Below are 20,951 nucleotides of genomic sequence, written 5' to 3'. Positions count from 1 at the left end.
TCTTGGACAGCCTACCTATTCTCCGATTGAAGGTTTCTCCACAAAGTTGCACATCGATTGGTCGGATATCATAAAAAAAGTATTACAATTAATACTATCTTAGCATCTTAATATTTATTAAGAGCAGAAGCTCTACCGTCCATAATCTATCTACGTAGCCCCACAGCTAAATCATATCTTAAGTTCGAATATTGCTCGGAACAGATGCTTGCAGAAATCCCTTCGAGACAGCCTCCCGAAAGCCTCTCTGCCATATGGTAGCCATTTTTTGATATGCTAAATCATTTGGATGTGTTCCGTCAACCAGCTCATCGGCATTGGGCCCATCTGCGCCATGCATATCTACGAGAATTATTTTCTTGTGTTGTTTGTATTTTTGGAAAGCCAACTCTCGGAATTGCTCATTTGCCCGCAATATTCGCCGCTCTGTTAAGGTATCCGAGTTCGAGAGCAGTGTAGACAAGATGATGGTAGAGCCTGGGCAAGTGCTCCAAATGTACTCCAATAATCCGTTGATGCGACTTCCGATTTGTCCAATTTCAAGATTCTGCAGACAATCGTTTGAACCAGCGTTGATGGCAACGAGATTAGGCATTAGCAAGGGGATAGATACACGTGCTTTTCGCTCAATCTGGTCAATCGTGAATCCTCGCCATCCTTCGTTCCGGTTGTTAGGCATTGTCCCAGATTTTCGCGACCCTACCATTTCCACAATATGACCGTCCGAAGTGAGCATGTCGTAAAGGAATTTCCGGTAACCATTCTTGTCAGAAGAACCAACGCCATACGTAATCGAACCACCAAGTGGCATTAAGCGCAAGGGTGTAGATTTCACAATACGATTACGGCCTGTAGCGATGATACAACGGAGAATGCCATTAGTGCGTAGGAACCTAACAACTTGAGGCTTTGACTATACGTCGGCTACAGACATACTTGCAATGGGGTGATGGGAACCTCCATCCCGCAATGGAGATGATGACTCAGTACTATAACGTAAATGCACTGCACCCGTATATATGCGCAGAGGTTGGTATCTACCAAGTACCGTAGAGCGAGCCCACAGTGAAGAAATGGGCATGGTACCGGTTTGTAGACGCTGACGTGATAATATCTGTCTCGTTAAATTTTGAGAGGCTATGTCGATATTTCTATAAAGGAAGTAAAGAGAGCCAGTTTCGGCTCATGCACAAGCCGCAAACAAGAAAAAAATGTACAGCAAGGGCGTCCATAACATTGGTGCAGAGCTAGCTGGACAGTTTAGGCTAGACTCTCTCCCACTCAAGCTGGCGGAACCCTTAGAATACAGACACAGGTGTCTCGTATACCTCTACATGTACTCCCTACGGCAGGTAGTACGGGAAAAAGAAAAAAGAAAAAAGAAAAAAAGAGTGACGTGCGTAATTGTACTTGGTGTCTAACTTTTGTAAGAGACATATTTTCCATGGACTTGGGAGGTGCCAGACCTCATGGCCCTGCGTTTGATGACATGATTGAATTTACTTCGCCAAGCTAAACTCAGAACTAATGGACACGCGGAGATTACCTAGTGCTCTGTAGCCATGCGCTGTAAAAATATTCCTAATCAATTGCCCCTTAGAGAACTGGGTCGCTCACTACAGCTGTAAACTGCGGTATCAACGAAACGTACTGCAGCTTTCGTCATTATCATTATCATTATCATTATTTCTCCCATCACATGCCAACGGTTCAAGTACAGGTGAATTAATAATATATATGTTCATTATGATATAGTAAGCATAGTGAGGGCCACTCTACTATATAGACAGAGCCCATCCCTACCTTGCTTCCTTGAACTGGCCAAATTCGCAGATTCTGCTGAAGATAATTATAAACGTTACTTCATCCGCCATTCCTGACAATGTCCACTGTGGAACCTGAGTCTCCCCTCTTAACCTTGCTGGGTCAACTGATTAATGATTGTCACTCTATCCGACCATTCTTACCCGATAGCATATCTCCTGAAATATTAAAAACGTCGTTAGCGTTAGCTCAGTTGACCGCATCAAACAACAACTTGCAGCTTGGCGAGCGATAATTTTAACTGGCACCCAGTTAGAAAATCTCAAAAAAGCTTTGTCAGACGCATGGCGTGAAGGATGGCCTCATATACCCGACACACCTATCGATTATATGCATCACAAAGAAGACTTTGACGCGGGGCTATATGGGAAACTGCTGGCGATTGGTCGTCATGATCATGAGAAGAGACAGACTGCTCTAGCAGAGAATTTCCAGTTCTATGGAGCTCAAGCAGCCGCCATAGTGTATATGGACAACCGACTTTCGAAGTATGATATACTTGGTTCTGGGCTCTGGATGCAGAATTTCACACTGGTCCTTCGAGCTCAAGGGGTTGAAGCCTGTTACATGGCTAGCGTTGCGGGATATCCAGAAGAATTAAAACGTGAATTGGGTCTTGTTGGGGATGTGAATTTCTTAAGTGCGATAGCAATAGGTTATGAAGACTTGAATTACGTAGGTAACGATCTTAGGATGCGCCGAGACCCGTAGACAAATAATGTTGAGATTCGGTGAGGGACGAGCACTAAGAGTAAGGTACTACTTCAAAATCCGAAATCGCTTGTAATAAATCACTCTTTACAATAGATAGTAGGATAGACAGGCCAATACAATGCGCGCAATAAATTAACATCTCTTTTACAGTGTATTTGTGGCTTATTCCTGTAAAAGGAAATTGCTGTCTGCTCAACCCAGAGACGATTTGCCTCGTATAAGAATTTGGGTACTACGAGGCTTTGCTCGTTCCAATATGCTTATTTTGTTTATGTTATTTCACCCGTCACTTAGGATGAACAACTATTGTACATTATGATATCACTTAGTATGGATCAGGTTATGCTCCGCGCCAGCTTTCTTCTGGATAATGTATACGTATTTATTTACTAAACCTTTGCATAGTGTGCCTTAGCTAAAGGTGGCAATAAGATTCATAATCTAGGCCCTGTAATCACGTAAATACAGTCATTGCTTACTGTGTTGCGGAGGACGAAACACTGAATGCTTCTACACGGAAGTATAATGCTTACGAGTATTTGGAAATATATTAGTACTTGACCTTAGAAAGCTACATTAGCGCCCACCCTCTCCTTATATTTATTAGATATCACTCGTGGTTAGCATTAATGATTTGGAAACACATCTGGCCTAAACAGCTTTCTTAAACAAGACCTACATACTCCTGCATAGCTAACTAGAACAGTTAAAGAATGAAGCTGCACATATCTCGACGATTGAAAGGGTATACGCGAAAATATCAGTTTATATTCATTGTCATACTTCTGGAGTTAATCTTACCACGGTCTGGATCCCAAGTTCACAAACCCTGTATATAGGAAAACAGCAACATGCCTAGTACTAAGAACATTGAGTTCCAAACTCGAGATGACCTTATCTTGAGAGGACCACTGACACTAATGGAAAAGCCAAACGCGCCGCTGGGGATCTTGCTATCTCCGGTATTACTATTCCTTAATAACCATAAGACTCGTTTTCACTGAATTTAAGCAGTCTGGCGTTATAAGCGCACATTTAATGAATGTCCAAGCAAAAGTCTTCAACGATGCTGGATTTGCTACACTAACCTACGACCCTCGAACATTCGGGCAAAGTGATGGACTGCCAAGGCACAATATTAACTTTGACAAGCAGTCAGAGGACGTTTTTGATGCTGTTACATATGTCACATCTTTAGCTCCGCAGATAGACATAACTCGTATCGCTCTTTGTAAGTGGCAGAGGGTATTCTTATGGTCACAATATCCATTAATTCCATATGTATCCATAGACGCTAACATTCTACTAGTTGGCGGTGGACATGGCGGAGGTATGGATGCGCAATTCTATCCGCCCGGATTACTGGAACGATCAAGAAAGACAATTTCACAATATTCTAAAAAATCTATAGATAAACAACAATATGTCCAGTTATTTCCATCCCCTAGTGAAGAAGCTGCTGCAAACCCGCAAAAAGCACTGCTCGGAGGACCTGCGCTTTTCGGATTCTACAGCTCTATTCAGATGCTCGCTTACGGGAAAAATTGTAACTGGGAAAACAAAGTAACACTGGAAAGCGCCTACTACAATTTTATCAACGAATTCCAAGCATACTTACCAAGAGTGTCGCCTACCCCTCTGTTATGTGTACGTCCTAGTGGGGACATCCCATGAAAAAGCATACATGGCAGCGAAAGAACCAAAAGAATTTTTTTAAGATAGAGCCATTTGATTTCGCACCTTACATGTTTGGGACTGCGAATCAATCACAGAAGGATATCGAGGTAAAGTTTTTGCAGAAGTATGTGACGTGATGGATTTTTACCTCGAATGCTAAAGATTGACTTGGAATTACTTGGGCAGCGGAGACTAGCCGCAACCTTTCGTTACGCTTGTCTTTGCGTCTCATTTTCGACTATATATAAATTTATAGCATTTTTCCACTATAAAATAAAATCCTTCTACTATTAAACACTGATTTAAATATACCTCGATTTGACCACCTGTTTTATGTCGCGTAACATACATTCTGTTAATCTATTATTGGTAAGGTACTAGATTACCTCTAGAGGCTACTCTAGTAAATCTCCTACATTAATTTCAACATCTGCTTCCAATGCACCCATAAGTAATTTAAAGTCTGTAAATAGAGTGCTTGCTCGTTTATGATCAATGAGTGACGAGTTATACAGCATCGAAACTTCGTACTGATTACGCTGCCGTTTGATCATCAATATAACAGCCCAGTGATAGTCGGTATTGAAATTATCTAGATCTGGCCTGGGGACAATCTTGGTTATTTCTGAGTTGCTTTCATTTGTGTTGCACACATCCTTGGATTTGTTCAACTCAGACCTCAAATTGACAAATGACTGAACCCAAGGCCGCCCGTCAGCGCTGGGGACTACACCAGGAGCAAATCCTTGCTCCCATTGGGTTGTGGTCGTGATATCGTCTTGGACTCGCTGTAATAGCTCTGTTACAGGTTCCTCCTTGCTTTGTATAGAAATTCGAAATGGTACCGCATTAACCAATGGCCCCATAACACGCCACACGTCCGGAAATGTATTAGAAGATCTCCCGTGACGACAAAGGCCAAACGTGATGTCTCGATGTCCCGATAACTTTGCTAGGGCCATTGCCCAGGCAGCCAGAATTACTTGTGTTGGGTTTCTTGGTGCATCGCTATGGGACTGAGGATGGGTAAAGGGTACTGGTAGCATGTCTGTTAAGACATTCTCGACGCTGCCGCTGACCACAGCTTGTTCAAGTGGATGGATATTGGCCACGTTTGCGCCGCGTAAATAATTTTCCCAGAATTTCATGACATCTTCCTGCGGTGCAATGAGACGCAGATGCTTGACAAAAGCGCCAAACCACGGGCGTTCGATATTCTCAGCTCGTGCATAATCAGATGGAGACTGCAGGATTTGTGATATCTCTTTGTCAATCAGGAAGCGCGTGAAGGCATCGCAGTGGGTATGATATAACGAGATTGCGAAAAAGCTGCGGCCTTCATTGGCTGCATCTTCAAGCACAAGAGCATATCGGGCCGCTGGTTCACCTAGCTGAAGCTTCTGTGCCGTTGTGATTTCAAGAAGCGATCGAAGGCTGGAAGGATAAGACCAGTGCGACGCCGTTTCCTTAAGTAAAGCTAGGGCAAACTTATTTTTGCCTATACCGATAATAGTTGTGCGAAAAATTGGGTTTTTCATTTCTAGAAGGTGTATAAATTGCTTCAAACCTTGTTTCAGGTTGCGTCCTTCAACTTCATATATGTAATTTATACACCCTGTGCCGCCATTTTGTTGATGATGTAAAAAGAACTCTTTGAGAACAGATGTTAGCAAATTTATTCTTGACTCCGTTTCAATAACAACGCAGCATGAAAATTCTACTCGGCGCATATATCGTTCAATGGATCAATAAATGTCGAGCATATTACCTTGAATAGAGCTCACTGGCGCAGCTTGCATAATGCCGTCTATTGCGATCCCAGCTCGTTCTAGGGCTGAAGTAAGTTCTGTTGAACTTATTCCAACCATACTATCAGCGGTGACGCTTTCTATTGTTTCGATCGACTCGATATGTGCATTTTCCTTCGCAGTACCAAAATATGTGCTTTGCTGATACGCACTTATAGTGTCCCATACATTTTTGATTGTTGCATCTTATTCATGGCAATATTATAATTAGTATTCTCCGAATGAAATAGGCTGTTTTCATATATCACTGGCTTACTATTAAGAAAAGTTGCCAAATCAATTGTATCGACAAAAGACGCGATTTCGCCCAAAAATTGAATAGCTTTTATCTAAACTAAATCAGCAGCTGCTACCTTCTATGAGAGAAACTCTCAACTCACTGAATTGCCTCCCACTTTAAGTAGAGGATTGTTAGTTCTTTCATGAAGGCTTTAGGTTGATATAGGTAGTGTTACGTACATGCCATGAAATTGTCGCTATCAAAAAATTTGTCTGTTTCAATGCCGAGCACATCTGCCCATATCTGTCGTAAAATTTCGATGGATGCCATCTGGATGCTGTCACACTCTTTTAAATTTGTGAAGTTCAATGAATTGCTATCTTTGGCACTGGAGAATTAGCTCACTCAAAGACTAATGTATTTCAACCTTCAGGTATATTCTTTCTTCGGTTATATGTCAATAGCAATAGGGGATATAGACAATAATATAACAGGAGAACATTTCAAAAGAAGCTTATCTAGCAAGCAAGCATCATAGAGATTTAGTAAGGGGTGAGTGGTAGCATGCTAGCAGCCGCAACATTAAGATACTAGCGTCTGTATCAGACATGCTCGGCACGTTATTACCGATCTTACAAGTACTAGTAATATCATATGTAATTAACTTGGAGATGCCAAGGCACGATATATCATATTCCAGCGGGATAAACCACCCATACTGTACAAGCGGTATAGAGGAGGCTTGCAGATGGTGCCTTCGTATTGCATAAGACAGATTACTAAAGACCTTATATATGAAACAATTGCGTTAGATGTAACCATCATTGTTTAACCAGCTATACCAGGGGGGTGGATAATTATAAACTTCCAGATATGGATATATAGTTTAGATGAACTGATCAGCTGAAAGCGCTAGCAGGGCTTTCAATCTTTCCCCATGTACATATTAGCTGTCAGAAGTTGTTGCTATATATACGAGTATAATTAAGATGTCTCCGCAATGGCCCTTGTCGGCTCCGTATATATATGTACAAGGGCTTATTAAATATGTTTTACATCAGCCGCGAAGGATGAATCCCTGAGAAACCCTTGTATATTGGCGTTATTGCCACTTTACTTACAACAGTGTCTAAGCACTAGTAATTAGGCGTGTTTATAGCGTCCGAGTAGATGCCACAAGCGCAAGTTAATATATATGACATTGGTACGAAAGATCTTCAAACTGACTAAAACAACAAATGAGACTTGTAGTATGCCCTAGTACTAAACTGCTAATCTCATAAACGAGACTATTAGTAACATCACAGAGATAATATTAGGATTTCTCAGAGCCCGAAATTAGGAGTGGATACGCCAAGAGTAAGGCACAACACTGCTATTCTTAATTTAAATACTTTTCACGTTAAAAGAACCTCCAGGTGTATTTTCTCAAGCCTGCTGTTTAAACTGCAGCTTCTATTATCCTCACTTAATGTTCCGTCAACATCGAAGTGTAGCGTTGTTCTTTGAGGTCAATAACTGTATATAAACATCTAAGCCTCATAAGGTACCTTAAGGTCTTGATTGCCACGTTCAACTTTATAGAAGAGGCATCTTTACCTTCACAGGGGGGAGTCTTAGTTTTCTATTGGGGTAATTAAATGCTTAGTATTAATTATATTATTGGCACTCGCCGATATTTATTTTAATCCCGCAAAAATGCTTGTCTCATACATTTTATGTTATAGATGTTGTTCCATTTTTGTCTAAAGCGTATAAATTATCTTTCGTGGAATGACATTCATAGTAGCCCTTGCGCAAACTGTTGGGATAGTTGAGTTCTCATCGGCTTCCCGGTTGGGTTGTAGGGAATGATGTCAACAAATACAATCTACAACGTCTATGAATCAGCTGTAATTCTGCAATTTAACATATCATATGAATATATGATTCGATGGAATTTCACCTCTTTGGGAACTTTGAATTGTGTTAAATATTGAGCTATATGACGTTTCAATTCCGACACAATGAGCGGATCCTCCGTCTTATGCGGTATCAGAGATACGGCGAGTCCTTTGGGAAGAAAAATAGTTTAGTTGTCAGCACCAGATAACGGAAATCGTCAATAAATATATATACTCACCAATCTCATCGCCGTACATGTTGTCAGCGATACGAAAGCACGCAGCCCCTGAAACTAACTCGTGAGACAAAGCTACGTGCTCAATCTCGGCGGGGCCAATTTTCTCTCCGCCTTTATTGATGACCTCTTTAATTCTACCCACCAACCTCAGGTAACCACCAGACTCAATAGCGCCGAGATCGCCGGTGCGAAAGTATCCATTGGGAAGAAAAGCCCTGGTATTAGCTTGGGGGTTTTCAACATACCCCTCCATTACATTTTGGCCAAGCACGCAAACCTCGCCTATAATACCAGGCGCTTTAGTTATCGCAGCGATTGGAGCGTCGTCATCATTACCCTCTTGTCCCAATGCGTTAGATGGCAAAATCATCACATCTATGGCATCTGGAATGGGAAAATAGCTTCTGCGTCTCATACCGCCTTCTTTCCAATGGTTGCAGAATATTGCGGGAGCCGTCTCCGTCATGCCATAAACTTCGAGCAAAGGCGGGCCCAGCGCGACTAGGCGCTCGTATAAGTCTGGAGAAAGCTCGCTACCGCCGCATCTGATAAACCTCAGATGTGAGGAGACACGACCACCAGGCCGCGGGAAGTTTAGGAGCAATCGATGAAGAGTTGGCACAGCATGAAACCATGTGATGCCGTAATCTGCACATCGCTGCCAGAAGGCGCCCGGAAGCGAATCCGGAATGACGGCGCAGCCTCCCGAGAATAGCGTAGCAAGTAAAGTGCCACAGAGACCAATAATATGGTGCAGCGGCGTAATTATAATGGTTCTATCACTAGACGAGAGCTGATGATTGGCAATAATAATGCGCATAGCGGTGAGAAGATTGGTGTGACTAAGTAGGACCATCTTAGGCGCACCTGTAGTCCCGCTTGTCAAGAGCATGACAACTTTGTCTTCAGACAGCACCTCATTTCTTGAGTAGATTGCCGCTCCGGTATCAACAGTGACAGGAGTATTGTTGTTATTGGCCATTACATGAGGCCGCAGAATAAGCTCCAACGTCTGTTCATCTCTGTCATTCAGTGTGCTCTTTTTGTGGCACAATGCCACGTGCACTCCCAGCTGCTGTGCTGCTTGGAAAGCTGGATCGGTCAAATATGAGCTGTCATCTGGACCCCGCGCTCCAGGTAGCATCACCACCAAATCGAGTTTCATCTGGGAGAAGATATCCCTGAACTCGTTTTGTGTATACTGTGGATTTAGTGGGGCCGCAATACCACGCTGGTGTATGATTCCAAGAAGTATAGCAGCAAATTCTAATCCATTCGGCAATACAAGCGCAACTCTGCTGCCTTTTGTAATGCCCATACGAGCAAGATCACCCTGTAGAGCCTGTGTCATAAACGCTAACTGGGCATATGAAACTACATCTTTAAATGATGCAGATCCAGCAGAGGGGCAGATAATCGCGGGGGAGCCGTTGCATCCATAGTCGCTAGGAAAGGCGAGGGTGTTTGTAGAATATGCCATTGCGTATTGGAAAATTGCGAGACAAAATGATCTTTGTGTATGTTTTTAAGTCAGCTTGATGTTTTCTGAGATAACCTTGGCACTTATACGACATGGTCTGCCCCTTTTTTATGTGAATATCTTAACTATTTGCAGCATAATAATAGCCGTTTCCTTGCTTGCAAACAAAGATTTTTTCTCGGCCAGTATTTTAATATTAAGGGGGATCTTAGTGTCTTCGCTGATATCAAGAGTAAGATTTTGGATATGGCTAGTACATATACGATTTAAATGAAACATGAACGTTTTATACTACTTATACGAGGCTTATTTGCCTTGGCGGTAGCTACTTTATTCCTCGTTTGTAGTCGTCTAAATGACAAATTTGTTTTCGATTTGCCAGCTAGCTTAGTTAGCAATAGATTAATAGCAATTAACTTTCATGTTCACTTTGAGACATTTCGTGATAATGGCAGTGTGGTGGTGTAATATCATAGAGCTACAACTAAACGCCCCGGGAAAGTCTAGATCTCATATATTTACAGATTGTAGTATCTTTGCTCGTCAGTAGTTCTTGTATTACTCCTTCGTTTAAATATATTACTATATTACCCTTATTTTTTTTTTTTTTTTTTTTTTGTGTGTCTTTTCTCAACTTTCCCCCCTTATTTTAGCCTTTAATGCCGAATAAGCCGTCCCTAGACGGCCCGTTCCAGATCCACATTGATACCTCTCAAGTCTCTCTATAACTAGTACATGCCGCTTGGTACATGTGTCCTGTGTCTTTGGACCCGCTTTTAACCCCCTCGTTACTGTGCAATTCCGATACGTCCGCTAACCTTATGTAACTGAGTATTATATACGGAGTACTCCGTAATATATGTTCTTTATAAGCCTAAACATCGCCATAAGAGCGCTGAGATTAGCGCTGAGCTTGTTAACGTAGCTTAGATTTAAATATCCATCAGTTAGAACTCGCTACCTAGACTTCAAATTTTGCGCCGCATAAGAAGCCTTTGAAAGCCATAATACAATTACCAATCGCTCAGTTATGATTGATGAGATGGCGTCTATCTACCTGTAATGAGAGGCTCTCTGACGCTAAATGATTGCAAATTTACCTGGAGATTGAGCGTTAAGCAGTATAGTCTCCCTTGCTTGGCATTTCGGATGCCTATTTTCTTTTGTTTGATTGAATTTGGTAAGGTCCATGTCCGAGAATGCCTTTTTTGTTGTAGCCCAAATAGAACATTCTCAGTGGCGACGGTATATTTGGGAGCGCCAATGTTATCAATCATGAACAAATTGGCCTTTAGGCTAGTCTAGCTGAAAATCATCCAATAAGAGTAGCTTGGGGTTGTACAACCCAGAAGGACGACGATCAAAGCCCTCTTCCCAAGATTGCACCTTTGATAACAACAAAATGTCTTTAATAATATTGATACTACGGATCAGCTATTAAGTATGCACATAGGCTGGCTATAACTATACATTTTCGGCATTGATACAGACCGTATCAAATTGTATTTTAAGTATAGAATTATATGGTTTGTAGACCGACCAACATAAAATAAATGGTCTTGTAACCTCATATTATAGCTATTGTAAATCCCTCATTGGCATTGTAGCCCAGTCGTGACGGCCAAGTATCGCTTAAAGGAGTCGCAGCGTTGAGCCTGGTCGCAGTATTATCTTCAAGAACTTCTAGATTAAAAGTCAAAGTCCCAACTCGTCGATACACCCCAGTAGAACCCTCTATGTGCTCAATAATAAGGCCATGAATAGTTGTGGCCACTGGATGCTTTTGTTTCGGAATCGACCTCACAGATGGCTTGGAAGTGGATATAATTGGTAACCAGCACATTTTGGTTAATTTTGGCGAGTGGCGTTCCACCAATTTTTGACGGCCGCGTATCATATTTTCGTAGCTGGGCATGAACCTTCCAAATCGTGGATCCGATAGCTCCTCGGCTGGAAGTTGTTAGTAATCTTCCCATTTCGCTCTGAAGCACAAAATGACGGACTTATACGACGCCGAAGGGCTATATCCTCCTCAAAAATATGGGGGTCACCATCATCAAATTGCAATCTCAAGTTAAAATTTGGATCCTCTGGTTCCGGTTCTGGAGTCAGTGTATATCGAAATGCTGAGCTTCTGTATAGAGGCAATACTAGCCCGCTAAGGTCAATGCGTCCTCCTTCGACCGCTCCCGTCGCATCGTTTCCAGATAACTTGACCTCAGTTTTCAAAATCTTAACCATTGTAAGTGCTTTGCTGTCACCAAGTGGCGTATATGACATTTTGTCCATAGATGGGAACATGTTGTATGTAGCATCCCAGTAACGTGTTAGTACCGCCTTGCAGTCCAGCGATGACCAGGACCAAGATGGGCTGTTATTTTGCCTCAAGCTGTTCTTTCTTTCGCAGCTAGGAAAGCAGGCATGGTGCCAGAGCAGTTGACTTGGCATAACCCTTTCCCATAAACCTGCTGCGTACTCTCCTAATATCGGCTGCAGCCGCTTGGCTATAGCGGAACAAGCTTGTAGCCGATCCTGAGGAAAGCTTATATTGAACGAAGAGAAACGTCCAATAATCTCGCTCCACAATTCAAGATATTGCCTTCTTTGCTCGGAATGGAGATGCCATTCTGAAGGCCGCTTCAAGTTTGGAGCAACCTCGTGTATTTGACTCCACGCTTCTTTCGTCACGCTGCCACCCGACGTTAAAAGAATATGACTTTCAGATCTCATGCCCCTTCGACATTCCCAGACGAACTCTCCAGCTGTGCAATGCAGAATGCGCGGCGAAAGCATACGTTCTTGAAGAACCCATGCTCTTCGATTCAGTACTGAATTATCTACTACCCCTTCTGTAAGTGCGAGAATCCTGTTGCACCACCCAGGTCGTGACGAATTGGAGAATGATGATCCCACCTCAACATCTGCACAGACAACAAGGTTTCCATGAACTAATGGCCGTGGCCAATCTGCGCTCTGCCTTTCTAGTAGCCCGCTATTGTTGTCGGGTGCCTGCGTTGCTGCGATGCAAATGTATGAGTTCTCGTATATATCTCCCATTTTTGTCGACTCATGTCGCCAATCGTCAACAGAGTCCTGCAATATACACAGAGAGTCAATCCATAGATAATAAATTTTTAAATGACGAGCAAGGATAATAGCGTCATGGTACAGACGAGGAAGCTTATCCACAGAAATTCCTTCCCTAAGAATACTTTTTGTGGCCTTATTCAATTGAGGCTCATGAACAGTGCCCCAGCAGTGAGATAGGGTGGCGTATTTGAACGAGGCAGCTCGTATTTCCGCAGCAATGGAGCTTGTTTCAACCACCCGCACTGCATCAGTGGACCGAATGTTAATGAGACGCGCTGGAATATAATGTGCCTTGCTGGCGGTGTGAATCTTGCATTCCGGATGATTGTCGTCACACATATCTAGCCATAGGCTAAACATATTTAATGAAGCAACCGAGGGTGCCTCTTGCTCCAGGTTGATTACTGATTCCAGCAACTTCTGGGTTGTGAAGGACGAAGGCATCGAATCAATGAAAAGAGTCGCAAGCTCATCCTCCCGAAGTGTATCATACGGCCATGGCTTATTTACTGAAACCTGAGTCGTAATTCCGTTTCTGGCATTCTTTGCTTCATGTAAATCGCCCTCGAAAGGAACGTCTTCAAAAGACGGCGCTGGCGGTGCCGGGCATCTGAGGGCCAAAGTATAATGTTCAGAGCAAGGGTTGCTACCAAATGACTTTATTGGGGAGCGCTCTACTGTCGCAGGACGCTTCAACCATTGCTCCATTATATTGCCCTTAGTACGCTTTGATCTTGAGCTCAGAGACTGGACAAGCCATGTACATATGATACATCCCCGCTGAGATGATGCGCGAAGCTCTTCGCGATCTGATTTATGAGGCATGGAATTGTCTTCTGCTAATTCAAGGAAAACGGACGAATCTTCGAATTTTTGACCGTCTTCATGGATAGGCGCATCATAGTCCAGGTCCGCTGGCTTCCACCTAACACCACCCAATTTTCGAATCGGTCTTTTTTCTGCCCCATTTTCTAGCTCTAAGACTCGTTGGAGAATAGCATCACAGTCAGAACACAAGTTCGACGCAGCCTTGCGCTGATTATCTACACCAGATATATTGATGTAGGTAATCTCATTGCCACTTGAATCTTTCATGGCGTGATGTTGCTTCCAAAGGGGTGATGAGGCTTGTTCCAAGATGATAATGGCAGCGGCACTAAAGCTCTCCAAAATAAATGCTTCTTCTTTGAACAGCAACAGGTGATCCCTTACATATATATGTACTTGTCGAAAAAGAAATAATAACATTTAACTTCAAGAGGATAGGGCAAGGCGTATCTTTGAATTATTGTGGCGCAGTTCATCCAGAAATTTGCCTTGCGTCTTGCCGATCACGGCGCTACCAGTGATTGGCAGCGTAAATGCTGTACACCGCAGCTCGCTGATTTCAGTGATCACGATCTCTTACCACAGCTGTGTTGCATGCGCAAAGGATAGCCTTGATTTCCATATCATATCTACTATATAAATGTGTAACGAAATTATTTCGGTTGGAAGAGTATGAACAAGCGTCTCTCACGTGGGTGGACCGAACCATCGCGAAGTACGCTAGCGGTTCTCCAGTTTGAGGACAAATAACTTGCGCTATTTATGATTGTCGGCAACTCTGATGATCATGGGAAAGTCGACGGCACCATGTAACTATATGAGATATGTGTTAAGACAAGGGTTTAAACGAATGTATTCTTTTGAACTACTTCAAGGAACCTTAATTTGAATCTTTTTATCACTGCTATGATTCACTCAGCTAGTCTTGTCTCAGTACTAGAGTATCAGTTCACCACCTGACAACAGATCCGGCCATAATAGCGCTTCAAGAATAATGTATATTTCATCGTGTTATTAAGTGCGACCATTTATACCTCACATAGAATCAAAATATATCTATGAAGCTTTACGTACAAGTCAAGCGTCAAAATCGACATCAAAATACTACAAGGTACTAACAGTGGCCAAATCGTGAATGGCTAAGTTACCGTTTCTAGGCAAACCAATCAAATATTATCTGAGCTACGACGGGAACATTAGGTGCTGCCATTTACAGGCTGTAAAACATAATAATTACCGCGGCAGCAGTCGAATAAGCCGCCTGGGATAAGCGACTGAAAGCCAAATGAGACTTCGCGGAAGCCCAGGCTGAAGCACAGCATGGGGTTGGTATCAGCACCATAGTCTACCAAGCGCCGTGGCAAAGGACTTATCTTCCATAGTTATAAAATTTCCCAGCTGCCACGAGCTTTAATAGCCAATCTCCGTGATACCTTGGTAGTTCGGGATCAAAGATTTGACAGTCAGTCTCACGCTGGACGGCACAGACCTGGTCTTTGAGTGTGGGGTATGGCAGGCTAGAGGGCGGGAAGGGCCGCTTGGAAGCTACCGTTCTGTCTTCCTTAGCGGCTATACAGTGAGCCTGCTCCAAGCATCGTTTCAGTGTCTTACTCGCATGCGCAGATGTATCCGTACTATCGATAACTACCTTCAGCTGCATAGCGTGCGTACAAAGATGGAAAGATCAATTAAATATGTAGCCATGTCAAACGACTTTCCTGTAGTGTTTGGGTCACTAACTTCCATGTGGTCAACGGTTTTGACTGAGGCCAGGTAAATTACTGATGACTCAACTGTGTTGATCAAACCCATTGGATAAGGTGATATCAATCATTTTGTTCTCCTCAGCGTCAACTTCAGCCATTTCAGTTGCATTAATGTTTCTGCAATGGGTAGTAGATATAAATGGGCATATATTTGGTTGACGTTGTGAGACCAGTTTCTGTCATTTCCCATAATACTCGAAACTTGGAACACAATGAAGATGCAACAAGTTTAAAACTTGCCCAGAGGCCAGGTGGGATGCAATACTCGAAGATCAAATCCAGGCCTAATATACTCTCATCGTGTCCAATTACGTGCTTAATATATACATGTAATTTCAAATTGAAGTTTCAAGCTTGTAAAGTATTGTGTTTTTTTTTTCTCTGGTGATTGCTATCGATGGAGAAATCCAAGTAATCATGTTATTCATAGCACTCCTAGTTGTTGTGGGGTAATTGGAGGTGGTCGCAGATAGTACTTCTTGAGTCTTGCTATCCGCACAACACTCCTTTTCAACCAATTAATCACAAATAGAGTCACTTTTTAAAGTACATACCTTGCAGTATAAACTTATTAACCCCATATAACCCTCTATAACTAGCCCCCTATAACCTTTTATATATCCCATAAATCTTAACCATTACCCCTAAGGGTACTGAATTACGAACCCTAACCACTAACCCTAGCTACTAACTGTTATAATACAGCAGATAAGTGCTATATTATAGTGGATAAGGCCAGAAAGTGCCGTATAGCCAGGTTTGAAGTTCACGACCTGCACAATATCTGGCGTGTCTTCACACATATTTAGAGACGTCTACTTAGTCTACAAATTATACGAGCGCACAGCAGCCAGACAGCAACATGCAGCTTATGCTGACATAACTACTTGTAGCTAGAAGTCAGTACTCCGCAGTGCTGCTAAGTGCTACCCACTGTAGAAATTTATCTTCCTGTACTTGTAAAATATACAGTTACTCGATACACAACCAAGGTAATGGACGCCTCCGCTGTCGTACCTGAACTCGATATTTTGCTTGCTTATTTTTTTTTGACGGAGATTAGTCACAATATTTACCCAGATAAGTTTCTACCCTTCCACGATCGAACGACGAGATATAATCAGTATTCTCCCGCAAGGAGCTCATCGACTGGTTAAAAGCTTCCCATGGCTAGGCTAGCACGGAACGTAGTCTACGAGCACGTAGCAGAAAATAGCACTGGCATTCTCAAAGTCAGGTCTCTGAGTCGTGCGCCGCCGTTATAGGTCCGAAAATCTCTAGTCTAGCACATGACAGCCACTCATTAGCATTTTTAATCGAGCACACGCCAGCTTCGTTGCTGGATTTTCATCTCTTAAAGGATGTCATATTAAGCTCATGGGCCATGAAGAACCCATATGATATAGATTTCAGAATGATATTTGGTAGCCCAGAGACTGTGAAACGACCGCACTATGAGAGCTTTCAGGGATTACCAACTAGCATACTTGCTCCCTAAGCCATTTAAGGGCAATATTGGTGCAGCGGCATCCAGTTTTGGCAATAATCTTTTTAAATTACTTCATCACTTATTGTCTAGTTACTTCTAGCTGAACAGCAAAACTATCCGATGTAATAAGTATTTGAAAGACCATATCTCATGAGACCTTGGCGAGGTAAAACTTAACAAGGCCCACCCTGGGGAAATATTGTGCTCATTACTAAGCCATTGAACATGTATAATAGTAATCTTAAGTTGTGTAAAGAAAATCTAATACAATGGTTAGCTGGCTGAATGATATATCAGAGGCCAAGTGATGTATACCTGGATGCATATCCCCGATTTCTTCTAGGCTTTGTGGCCTGGAGTCAGAGCTCTCCGATGCATGCTGTGCTTGCGCTTTCTTTCCATTTAAATATCCAAGGTGCCAGCGAAGAATTAAAGAAATTAAAACCACTGCTATTGACATTCCCAATGAAGCAGTGTTTCCCCTTTTATCTGGAGTGTGTGTCAGATATATGCTAGCTTGAACCAATTGTCAATAGATTGGTGCTTACAGTATGGTGGGTCGTTATATAGCTGATTGCCTGCAATTGAAAAGGTTTGTGCACACATGTTAAACAGGGCCAAAGCGGCACCTCTGTAATCGCCAAATTAGATGATTCGTTTCTAAAATTGCATTTGATTGGTCAAAACTCACCTCCTAGTATAGCCAATGAAGTTCATAGCTGCCCAAGACAGAACTAAAACAACTTTTGGATACATGCAAAACGCTATTATGCAGGTCGCAGCAAACCTAGCGTCGCGGTTTTCGATTCCTATTAGTATTGCATAGCCCACAATACCTCCAACTGTGGATAAGGCAACTGTTAACCCGCGGGCATTTGTTTTGTCTGCAATTCTAGAGAAAAGCAGTACACCTAAACAGGCACATCCATAGACAACGACAGTAAATAACTGAGCTCCAATTGAGCTGTATCCAAAACCCTATCAATTGTCAGCTTTATAAGACTTCACCCCTTGCTTTATTAGAGTGATGGTTGCTTACTCGAACGAGGGCGGGTAAGAAGTTAGATAGCGAAGTTATCGTAAAAAGCGACGCACAGTATAAAAGTGTAAAGAGCCAGAAATGGATGCTCCTAAGAAGTTCCAAAATTTTCTTTGGCTGAATGCGTACTTCAGATGAGTTGTGCGATCTTTTACTCCTTTTCACAAGCTCATCTTTTTCTCTTTCGGAGAAACCGTAGCGGACTTCTGAGGGTGAAGCTGGGAGGAAGGCCAAAACGATAAAGGCAAATCCGATGGGTAGGATGCCCTCGATCAAAAAGATCCACTGCCAAGCTCTCCAACCATTTACCCCATTTAAGCTTTTGCTAATTCCATATGATAGCAGCCCATTAAACGCGCCGGCGAGAGTTGAAGTTGAGAAGAAAATGGCAGCTCGGGTGGCGAGCTCTTGGTATTCATACCAAAAAGAAAGATCTGTAGTATGGGCAATGTTTTAATATTTCTGCTTAGTTCACATTATATCTGAGCTCGGGGGGGGGATGCATACAGAATGCGCCACCTTGAACAAAGGCTTCAGCAGCCCCAATGAGAAATCGCATAGCTATCAATTGTCCGCTGGATTTTACCAGCATCGTGAGGACCGTAAGTACACCCCACTACATATAAGGCAACAGTTAGCCAGGGCACTCTAAGGGTTGTTGCAAAGGTTGTCACATTACTGTTAACATCGCACCAGAAAATTGCACTGGCGCGCCAATTTTTTTAATCAGCAATGTTCCTGGGAGCTGGAATAGGACGTAAGAAACTAAAAAGATGGAGGAAGCATTTGAATAATCTTTCGGTGAGAGGTGCAGATCATCTTCTAGGCCAGCAACTTGAGAATTCGCCAAATCAGAGCGATCCTAAATGCATAAAATAAGCTTTTGAAGCACACTGTAGTGGTATTGGTAGCTCTCATTTACCATTGAACCAAAGAAATAGACGCTAGAAATAAGCGGAAGAACAAATAAATCAAGCTTCCATTTGAGCTTTTGCTGTTCTTTCTTACCAATTATTGAGTCGATCTGTAAATCGATATGCGAAGTAACTGTCTTGTATTCAGCCTCCAGATGGGTATCGTCTGACGTATTATTGGACATAGTCACAACTGCTTGACTGTTTAATATATAATGGAGATTGGAAAAGATGAGAAGTTGTCTATTTAAACACGGTGAAAACTACTCTTGACTCTTATAGTCTTTGGTAGCTACTAGTTGTATTGTTTTCCAGAGGCTGCCTAATAGAATCACCTCTAAGTGGATATGTAATTGGGGCAGAGTGGAGATTAAGGATTGCAGGGTGATGAAGCGAAAGCCGGTATATCAAGCGAAGAAACCCGATTGGATTGGTTTGTGCTGTCAGAGTGGCTAGGTCTCTTCCCCGCCAACCTTATTGTACACCTTTTTTTTCAAACAAGGACAATAGATGTTGGATTATACCTGGCAGCATACGTGGCCATTGCTAAGCCTCTATGGTCTCATTTGCGTCGTAAGATCAACGTTAATTACATACACCGCCATTAATACTTTGAAAAAAAGAAAAAAAGTTAATTTTCCAGAACGCATTGTTAAATGAATTACAGAGTATGCTCTAGTCACGTATTAATACGGCATTATATAAATCTCTAGCAATGACTTAAATTTTCCAAAGGATGATCTTTACTTCACATTGTATAACTCGAGTGTCGGTAGACATGACTTTGATCCAAAATTTATGTCCGTGGGGTGTCTTGAGTGAAGCCAAGAATAACTATTTCACATATACTGCGGGTTTCGCTTCCATATGATTATGGTTCTAGGAGCCATTAAGCGAGTTTCGCTTCTCAAATATAAATTAGTTCTTATTTCTGCCTGATGAAGTGAAACCTTTGCTTTTTATTACTAGAGCTGCTAAAGCAAGTTATTATTGGAATAACAGCATTAGCACAAGCCATCCTCAACATGAAAAATCTTCTTAGTACTGCCAACATACCCCCAGAATTCCTAAAATCTGTATATATGATAGGGAAAGTCCCCCGAAAGGCTCTTATTTCGGAACCACGAGTCTCTTACAGCCTATATATTCCGCCAGACCATTACAAGAATATCTTGCACGCTCAAGCAAATGGCACCCCACAGGCCGCATGCCGCAAGCTTCCTTTATTAGTCTTTATTCATGGCACTCTGCGTGATGATTCTTATGCCGAAAGAGGCCTTATGCCATTCGCTGAATCCACGCCTTGTGCCATTATGGCGCCGCTCTTCCCTGCCGGACTCGATAGCTCTGCCGACTTAGACTCGTACAAATTACTTCGATCTCCGACGCTGCGATCCGATTTAGCGCTTGTAGATATGCTAAATGAGGTAGCCTATCGCTGGCCTGGAATAGACACAACAAAATTTTTCTTAATGGGTTATTCGGGTGGCGCTCAATTCGCACATCGGTTCTTATACCTCTACCCTGAGAGGCTGGCAGCTGTCAGTATTGGAGCCCCGGGAAGCGTCACTATCCTAGACCATTCAACTTCATGGCCGACAGGAATAGCAGATGTGAAAGAGCTTTTCGGAAAACGTATCGACATAAATTTGATCAAGCAGGTTAAAATACAACTGGTTGTTGGCGATGCTGACGTTGAAGTTCACGGCGGGATGGAATTTTGGATCTGGTTACAGAAGTTCAAGGCTGCGAAAAGCGCTGACTTATCGAGCAACGTGGAATGGAACAAAACCTCAAATAAGGAAATTGTTCAAAATAGACTGGGAATTTTGAAAAGATTACAGGCATTATGGCAGGAAGATGGGATCGATGCGCAGCTTGATATTGTAGATGGGGCTAGGCACGAGAGTCTCAAATGTCAAAGTCGCTCTTTAAAGTTCTTACAGCCACTGATTCAGGAATGATAACTACACTATAGCA

General features: G+C 42.5%; 6 protein-coding genes across 6 annotated transcripts; 2 read left to right on the top strand and 4 right to left on the bottom strand.

Moving 5' to 3' along the window:
* Positions 1 to 106: 106 nt before the first annotated feature.
* On the bottom strand, positions 107 to 1,018 carry TrAFT101_002351 (uncharacterized protein). Its single transcript, XM_066126580.1, has one exon. The coding sequence runs from the start codon at positions 809 to 811 to the stop codon at positions 179 to 181; it is 633 nt and encodes a 210-aa protein (XP_065982683.1). The 5' UTR covers positions 812 to 1,018; the 3' UTR covers positions 107 to 178.
* A 2,371-nt stretch (positions 1,019 to 3,389) lies between these two features.
* On the top strand, positions 3,390 to 4,212 carry TrAFT101_002350 (uncharacterized protein; the record flags this gene model as incomplete). Its single annotated transcript, XM_024903385.2, has 4 exons — positions 3,390 to 3,500; positions 3,553 to 3,769; positions 3,848 to 3,868; positions 3,950 to 4,212. The coding sequence occupies 4 exons, from the start codon at positions 3,390 to 3,392 to the stop codon at positions 4,210 to 4,212; spliced, it is 612 nt and encodes a 203-aa protein (XP_024763426.2).
* Positions 4,213 to 4,527: 315 nt separating this feature from the next.
* Positions 4,528 to 5,805, bottom strand: TrAFT101_002349 (putative NRPS-like protein biosynthetic cluster). The gene has a single exon (XM_024902316.2). It carries the CDS (start codon positions 5,751 to 5,753, stop codon positions 4,611 to 4,613), a length of 1,143 nt encoding a protein of 380 aa, XP_024763425.2. The 5' UTR covers positions 5,754 to 5,805; the 3' UTR covers positions 4,528 to 4,610.
* Positions 5,806 to 7,853: 2,048 nt separating this feature from the next.
* Positions 7,854 to 9,845, bottom strand: TrAFT101_002348 (putative NRPS-like protein biosynthetic cluster; the record flags this gene model as incomplete). Its single annotated transcript, XM_066126579.1, has 3 exons — positions 7,854 to 8,295; positions 8,366 to 8,704; positions 8,783 to 9,845. 3 exons carry the CDS (start codon positions 9,843 to 9,845, stop codon positions 8,123 to 8,125), a joined length of 1,575 nt encoding a protein of 524 aa, XP_065982682.1. The 3' UTR covers positions 7,854 to 8,122.
* A 1,454-nt stretch (positions 9,846 to 11,299) lies between these two features.
* Positions 11,300 to 14,327, bottom strand: TrAFT101_002347 (uncharacterized protein). Its single transcript, XM_024902315.2, has 2 exons — positions 11,849 to 14,327; positions 11,300 to 11,795 (listed from the first exon to the last, which is right to left on the bottom strand). The coding sequence occupies exons 1-2, from the start codon at positions 14,181 to 14,183 to the stop codon at positions 11,413 to 11,415; spliced, it is 2,718 nt and encodes a 905-aa protein (XP_024763423.2). The 5' UTR covers positions 14,184 to 14,327; the 3' UTR covers positions 11,300 to 11,412.
* A 5,957-nt stretch (positions 14,328 to 20,284) lies between these two features.
* On the top strand, positions 20,285 to 20,935 carry TrAFT101_002346 (uncharacterized protein; the record flags this gene model as incomplete). The annotated part of the gene is made up of 1 exon (XM_024907167.2): positions 20,285 to 20,935. The coding sequence occupies one exon, from the start codon at positions 20,285 to 20,287 to the stop codon at positions 20,933 to 20,935; it is 651 nt and encodes a 216-aa protein (XP_024754457.2).
* Between the last annotated feature and the right edge of the window lie 16 nt (positions 20,936 to 20,951).

Source organism: Trichoderma asperellum, chromosome 2, assembly GCF_020647865.1.
Source record: "Trichoderma asperellum chromosome 2, complete sequence".
Lineage (NCBI taxonomy): Eukaryota > Fungi > Ascomycota > Sordariomycetes > Hypocreales > Hypocreaceae > Trichoderma > Trichoderma asperellum.
The sequence above is the reverse complement of the archived record's forward strand: the minus strand, read 5'-3'. Positions and strand labels throughout refer to the sequence as shown.

What these genes read in the sequence shown, in the direction of transcription:
- TrAFT101_002351 (XM_066126580.1), bottom strand. Translation starts at nt 811, where the DNA reads ATGCCACTTGGTGGTTCGATTACGTATGGCGTTGGTTCTTCTGACAAG.
- TrAFT101_002349 (XM_024902316.2), bottom strand. Translation starts at nt 5,753, where the DNA reads ATGAAAAACCCAATTTTTCGCACAACTATTATCGGTATAGGCAAAAAT.
- TrAFT101_002347 (XM_024902315.2), bottom strand. Translation starts at nt 14,183, where the DNA reads ATGTTATTATTTCTTTTTCGACAAGTACATATATATGTAAGGGATCAC. An exon ending in AGCCCTTCGGCGTCGTATAA is followed by an intron (nt 11,796 to 11,848) that starts GTCCGTCATTTT and finishes AACAACTTCCAG; the next exon opens with CCGAGGAGCTATCGGATCCA.